A 7,573-nucleotide genomic window follows, 5' to 3' on the forward strand; every position below is an offset into this window, starting at 1 on the left:
TACAACCATTCATCCTGCACTTCCTTGCTCTCTTAGAACCTTTTTCTATCATTCGTTAATTAAAAAAAAAAATATATATATATATATATATATATAAATTATGTTCATGTTCATCCAGATTTGACAGATGGATCCAAGTGCCAAGATGTCTATTAAAGTCCAGATTCTTCATTGCTTGTGGGTGGATACAAGGTTTTCTCAACCCCATCTTTTCTTGCACTCATATTTGGTCACACTTATTAGCTTTCATTTAAAACACCCCAAGTACTTTACCAGTTTAGGGATTTGCCTATGCCATCTTTCTGGAATGTTCTTTCTCTTACCACTTTTCTGCCTCATTTCCTATTCTTGTGCCAGTTCTCAGTTTCGATGTCCCTTCCTCAGAGGATATTCCTTGATTACTCCATCTAAGTTACATCCCCTCATTGTATCTTAAAGTAATTTATTTTTAAGGTACATTTTTAAATGTAATGTCGTTCTCAATCAAGGACAATTTTGCCCTCTGGGGACATTTCACAATGTCTAGAGATACTTTTTAGCATCACAACTGGACGATGCTATTATTATCTAATGGGTGGAGGCCAAGGCTATTGCTAAATATCGTATGCCAGGAACAGCCCTCCTGCCCCACAACAAAGAATTATTCAGTCCAAAATGTCCATAGTGTGGAGGTTGATAAACTCTGCTTTAGGTTACACATGACAATTTGGAATTACATATGTCTTTGGGTGTTTGTTTCACGTCTGTCTTTCCCACTAGACTGGATGCTCCATAAAGAAGAGATAATGTCTGTTTTGTTTAACACTGAATATCCAGCATGTACCTCAGTGCTTGATACCAGGTAGCTGCACAATAAATTTGTTAACTGAAAGAAGGAAGGGCAGGCAGGAGGCAAGAAGGAAGGGAAAGACTTCATAAGGAGGGTATGTGAACATTTCTGGGTGTAGAAGATGCCGTCAGCATCCTACCCATACTCTCACATCCTATACCATTTAGATGCATGTTTGCCTGACTTTCAAATGTCGGAACCTGTATTTCTTTGTGTGAGGGCTTTTATTAGGCTGTCAGAGCCCACTCTGCCCAATAGCATGATAGTCCAGAATGCTGGGGCATTATTTTCCACGGAAAGTGTGTTTTCTAGTGTTCCCTAAAGTTCTTCAGTGATATTAAGCTAATTAATAATGGACACTTTGCTTCCTTCCATACCCTGTCTCAATTCCTCACTTCCCCACTGGAGTTTCCTGGGAATACCTCCTGTGGTAGGCTGAATAAGGCCCCCCAAATAACCAGATCCAAATCTCTTGAGCTTGTGACTGTTACCTTATATGGTAAAAGAGAATTCACATATAAAATTATGTTAAGGATCTTGAGATGGTAGATTATTCTGTATTATCTGATAGAGCCTAAGTGCAAACACACATGTCCTTATAAGAGGGAGGCAGAGATCGATTTGACACAGAAGAAGGAAATTTGACCATTGAAGCAAGATGCTACACTGCTGGCTGTGAGGACGAAGGAAGGGGGCACAGGCAAGGCATGCAAGGAATGTAGCTCCGGGAGCTGGAAAAGGCCAGGAAACAGATTCTCCTCTAGAGCCTCTAGAGGTGCATGGTCCTCTTGGCAACTTGTTTTCAGCACAGAGAAACTGTTTTAGACTTCTTTCCTCCAGAGCTGTGCGAGACTAGATATGTGTTGTTTTAAGCCACCAAATCTGTAGCAATTCATTATAGCTGTCATAGGAATTTAATATAGATTTTGGTAGCAGGAAGTGGGTTGCTGCTATAACAAATATCTAAAAATGTGGAAGTGGCTTTGGAAATGAATAATGGCTATAAGCTGGAATAATTTTGAGGCACATGATAGAAAAATCCTAGATTACCTTGAGCAGTTAGTAGAAATATGGATGTTAAAAGTGCTGCAAACTGGTGCAGCCACTATGGAAAACAGTATGGAGATTCCTCAAAAAATCAAGAATAGAACTACCATATGATCCAGCTATTCCACTGCTGGGTATTTATCCAAAGAACTTGAAAACACCAATGCGTAAGGATACATGCAGCCCTGTGTGCATTGCAGCGTTATTCACAATAGCCAAGACTTGGAAGCAACCTAAGTGCCCATCAAGGGACGAATGGATAAAGAAGACGTGGTATATATACACAATGGAATACTACTCAGCCATAAGAAATGATGAAATCCAGCCATTTGTGACAACATGGATGGACATTGAGGGTATTATGCAAAGTGAAATAAGTCAGAGGGAGAAGGTCCAATACCGTATGATTTCCTTCATTAAGTGGTAGATAATAAAAACAATAAACAAACACATAGAGACAGAGATTGGATTGTTGGTTACCAGAGGGGAATGGTGGAGGGATGAGGGCGAAAGGGATAATTCGGCACATGTGTGTGGTGATGGGTTGTAATTAGTATTTGGGTGGTGAACATGATGTAATCTATGCAGAAATAGAAGTATAATGATGTATACCCGAAATTTATACAATGTTATAAACCAATGTTACTGCAATAAACAAAAAATTAAAAAAAAAAAAAAAAGAAAGAAATATATCCTAAAAAAAAAAAAAAGTGCTGCTGGTGAGAACTCAAAAGAAAGTGAGGAGCACAGTAGATAAAGCCTATATTGTCTTAGAGAATACCTAAATCATTGTAAACAGACTATTGATGGAAATATGAATGTCAAAGGTGTTGCTGGTGAAGGTTGAGAAGGAAATTAGGAAAATAATATTGGAAATTAGAGGAGAGGGGATTCTTGTTATGTAGTAACAGAAATCTTAGCTGAATTGTGTCCTAGAGTTATGTGAAAAGCAGAACTTGTAAGGAATGGATTGAAGATTTAGCTGAGCAGATTTCCAAGAAAAGTGTGGAAGGCATACCCTTGTTTCTTTTTGCTACTTATGGTAAAATGCTAGAGGAAAGACATAAATTGAGGGAAGAACTGTTAAGCAAAAAGGAACCAGGTCTGGAAGATCTCAACCTATCCAGATGACAAAAGACATTAAAATTAGAGAATCCACTGTCAAGAACGCATCCTATAGAAATTAAATCAAGGATGTAGCTAGACATCCTTTTGCTAGTATCTCGGAGGGATCAAAAGATCGAAGTATTCATTCAAACAGAGGATTCTCTGAAGCAGTATGGGATGTGAATCCTGAATAACCCTAGCCATCTCAGCAGAAGGGAGGAATAGAGATGGGATTTTTCAGGAGGGATCTGCGAATGAGCCTCTTGTCTAAGAGCATGAATCCCTATGACGTACATGGGGGACTACAAGATTTTGAGTATGTTAAATCAGCAGAGACAATGCCATCTATCTTTAACTGAAAGGGTAGATAGAGGATAAAATGAAAGAAAAGGCTGTGAGACTCCTAAAATTTGACAAGCAGAAAATAGGCTAATAAAACTACTCAGCTGTGAACTTGTGCTCGGTTCAAAATAAAGGAAAGATGATTCTGAGGGCAGAGCCTAGGGCCTAGAGGGCAGAGCTATGGACCCAGGTGAAGTCATGGGATCAGAGGCAGGAACCTCAAGCCAGAGTGGATTATTCTCAGGCCTTGAAACGTATGGAGGTTTGCCTGCTTGGATATTGAAATTGCTTGGATCAGACACTTCTTTCTTCCTTCTGCTTTCTCACTTTTGGAATGGAAGTGTCTATAACTGTTATCAGCTGGAAATGAAACAAAAACAAAGCAGAAATACAAAATTAGTGAAGAGGAAAATTAAAATGAAAAAAAAACAAGAAATGTCTCTTGGTGTTTTGACTTCACCTAGGACAGGGAAGAAAAGACACATCTTAAACTGAGCATAAGGTACACTTCTCTCTCTCAACAATGTTTACCTGCTTGTGACAGGTGAATCCATTGAGCATCTCATTGTAACTTCCAAAATGGTCAAAGGATATTTTTCAAACAGTGTAAAATCAAGACACTCATACAGATATGAAGTGAACATGTGTTAAAAGATCCTATTTAGGGGCCAGCCCTGTGGCTTAGCGGTTAAGTGTGCATGCTCCGCTACTGGCGACCCGGGTTCAGATCCCGGGGGCACACTGACGCACCGCTTGTCCGGCCATGCTGAGGCCGCATCCCACATACAGCAACTAGAAGGATGTGCAACTATGACATACAACTATCTACTGGGGCTTTGGGGAGAAAAAGGGAAAAGAGGAGGAGGATTGGCAATAGATGTTAGCTCAGGGCCAGTCTTCCTTGGCAAAAAAAAAAAAAAAGAGGATTGGCATGGATGTTAGCTTAGGGCTGATCTTCCTCACAAAAAAACAAAAAAAAGATCCTATTTACTCCCTGAGGGAATGGGAAGATATTATAGCTGGTTCAAAAGAGAATCCAAATATTAGATACAGGAATATTGATTAAGAATATTTAAATGAATGTGTAAATGGAGCCAAAACTAGTTTTGTTACATCGTAAGTGGGAGGGACAATTTAATCTCTACTAGACAAGACATTTTACATGTTTATCAGTGTCCTACAACTAACAAAAGATTTTAAAAGAGCTCAAAGACAGTGCAAGGCTAGAATCAGATAACATGGAGTTGTGTCCTAAAGACAGGGAAAAGTTTCCGTTGAAACACACATTTATTTTTACACTGTTAAAGTCAAGCAGAATATTATAATTCCCTCAAAATCAAGGTCCAGTCATTACAGTGACCAGATTCCTGTCATGGACATTTCTAGGCTAAGACCTGATAAGGGCATGATGGACACCAGTGACATCCCAAAGCCTAGGATGTCACAAAGGCAGGATGTCCCTGACCAATCAGGGGCTAGAGCTCAGGGATATAGTGGGCAGGGCTGAGTGCTGGTGTCTAGAGAGACCCGGTCCGGCTGGAGAATCAAGCAGAGCTGACAGGACCCAAACCCAGCAGATATCATGGCAGAAGAGCAGAACCGTGACAGCTCCTATCAGAATCCAGCCTGTCTTCCAACAGCCGAGCTACAGTTCCCTGTGAGCTACCTGGACCGCCTTCTGCAGAAGGATGAACACGCCCAGCATCCGAGTTCATCCACAGAAGATTTCCTCGTTGCCATGCTCGACTGCCTTACCGACTACATCCTGGAGATGGTAGGCAACGAGGCCACCAATAGCAGTAGCATCCCACAAGATGTGGAGGGAGGAGTGAACAACAACAGAGAGCCCCAGCGCCAAGTGAAGGATGCGGCCTTCACTCTGTTTGACAAGATGCCCGGAGGCAGGAAGAACGGCTGAAGCCTGGGTCACAGAGCCTGGTGGGAGTCCTCAGCCACAGCTCAAGCAGAAAGTTCTCACAGCTGAGGAGTCCTGGCTTCTGTCATTCAATGAATGCTATTAAAGGATTAGAATCCATTGCTGTGTTTCTGACTCCTCTCCGTTTCTGTCATTTTGAGTTAGAGGTATCTGTGAGACATCCAGGATGAGACGTCTCATGGAGGGTTGGAGGGGGAGAGGGTGTGGGCAGTGTGGGATGGTGGGCAGTGTGGGATGCTGGAATCGGTGATTTCTGGGAGCAGTTTCTCATGGTGACAGTGTGGGGAGTGGCCGTGGTGGGAGTAGCTGGCTGAGGTTGTGGGGAGAGAAGACTTCCTCACTGGCTCTGAGAAAGTCAAGGCCTGTGAGGCCAGGAGGTTTGGGGGGGACAGGGGTGGGGTGGGGGGGTGGGGTGCGCGCGCTCCAGGCATGTTGGATTCCCAGAATGACGGCGGTAGCTGCAGAGGGCCTGAAGATCATGACTGAGTGCCAAAGACTTTATTCACGACGGGGAACATCGAAAAGTCAGGAGGGGATGGCAACGAGGGTGGGTGGAGAGGGCGGCTCGGCAGTTGACATGAACTTAATGGGACAGGGGCTTTACATGAAGTTTGAGGAGTGATGGGGAAACCATAAAGAACTATACATAAAAGGAATTACCATCAGGTTGATTTCATTTATTTATACCCTGCCTCATTCCAAAACAAGGAATCGAGACAGGAGTTATTAGCTAGTGCTATGATACTCTGTGGAGTATATCCTTCTGTCCTCTTGTGAACACTGGTGAATTAAGTAGTAATATTATATCAAAGCTACTGTCTGGTTTAAAACAGGCAATTCAAGAGGTTCATTGTTATTAACTAATGAATTGGCTTACTTATAAATGTATTTCATTTCAAACATAATTATCAATCTCATTCTCTGATGAAACATCTGATCATTTTAATGGTCACATATTTGATAGAATAACAAAGAATTATCAGTGGCTGAATACATGCCTTGAGAAGTATAAGTATAACCTGTGTAAATTCTGTCCCAAATAATGAGCTCAAAAGCACATAGAATTCTTATAAACACTTTCATGTGCTAAGTTAAAAAAAAAAAAAGTTGTCACATCAAGTGTAGAAAACTAACCTTTCCCCTGTAAGTGTCAACGTTTGAGAATGTCACCTATTCATGGGATCCTCCAGGGCCACCCTCTGCAGCCTCCTGGCCTGTCATAGAGGGCTGGTCAGAGGCTGCCCAGCCAGCTTCAACAATGGGATCAGAGGACCTGGATTGGCCATCCCAGTTCACCACTTTGTGGCCCTGTGGTCTTGGATATTCATCTTCCCTCTGAGCAGCAGTTTCCTCGTGTATCTAACGGGGGTAACAAGAGTTCCTCCATCTTCAGGTTTTCCCAAAGATTAAGTCAACGTGTGTGGGTCAACTGCTGGGTGGCACAGTGCCTGGCACAGAGTACGCCCTTAATAAAGAGCTGCATGTATCTCCCTCCCTATAGACCAGATGCTCAGGCGTGCTTCCCCAAGGGGCCGCTGGGCCTGGTTCTCACGTGATTGCTGGGTGCTTGAGCCGCTGGCTGTGAAAACCACAGCTGCTGAGCCTTGTGGAGAGATAGACCAGGCAGAGGAAGAAGCCACAACTTCACCCAGGAAGCAGACAGTTCTCACCCTGGTTTCCCCTCTGACTGGTGCCTCACTCTCTCTCTGCCTCCTTCCACCATCTATTACTTAATAGCTTGGAGCTGGCTTAGCCTTTGGCTGCTTCACAGGAGGGTCCTGAGAATAATAGTGTCGGGATTGTGCTTAGAGCTTGTTGGAATATGTGCTTGTGTAAATCCAAGAAACTTTTCTTGCCACATAGTGCCATCATGCCAGATATTTACAGAAACCTCGTTGTCAAGATGTCCACCCCACTAATTTGTGACTTGTCATGGAGAGCCATGAACCCCTCCTAGCCTTAGCCAAGTTCAGCTGTTACTCTTCTGTTCATGTGAGTGGGAAGCAGGCCTCTCCCCAGCAACTGCAGGTGTAGAGTCACCTTCAGCTGATCACGTGAAAGCACCGGCTTTGCCACCGCATCCCTGAAGTGGAGCATCTTTGTGTCTAGGGCATGGTTTCCCATATTCCAGTGTCCTTCAGCCAACAGGGAGTGCCTCCAGAGTGGGTAATGCCAGAGAATCAATCATTATACTAAGATCTTGATATGTTGGTTAAATAGCTGTCTGACTTTCAAAAAAAAAAACTGTTGATTTTGGCTTATGGCTATGGTTTGTTATAGAACTGAACGTGGTCTCCTGGCTTCTTCACTGG

At 42.8% G+C, this 7,573-nt stretch overlaps 1 protein-coding gene across 1 annotated transcript; it reads left to right on the forward strand.

The window, feature by feature from the left end:
• The first annotated feature begins 4,756 nt into the window (after positions 1-4,756).
• LOC131400483 (huntingtin-interacting protein M-like) lies at positions 4,757-5,329 on the forward strand. The gene has a single exon (XM_058535209.1). It carries the CDS (start codon positions 4,908-4,910, stop codon positions 5,241-5,243), a length of 336 nt encoding a protein of 111 aa, XP_058391192.1. The 5' UTR covers positions 4,757-4,907; the 3' UTR covers positions 5,244-5,329.
• The last annotated feature ends 2,244 nt before the right edge of the window (positions 5,330-7,573 follow it).

Source organism: Diceros bicornis, chromosome X, assembly GCF_020826845.1.
Source record: "Diceros bicornis minor isolate mBicDic1 chromosome X, mDicBic1.mat.cur, whole genome shotgun sequence".
In the NCBI taxonomy this organism is placed as follows: domain Eukaryota; kingdom Metazoa; phylum Chordata; class Mammalia; order Perissodactyla; family Rhinocerotidae; genus Diceros; species Diceros bicornis.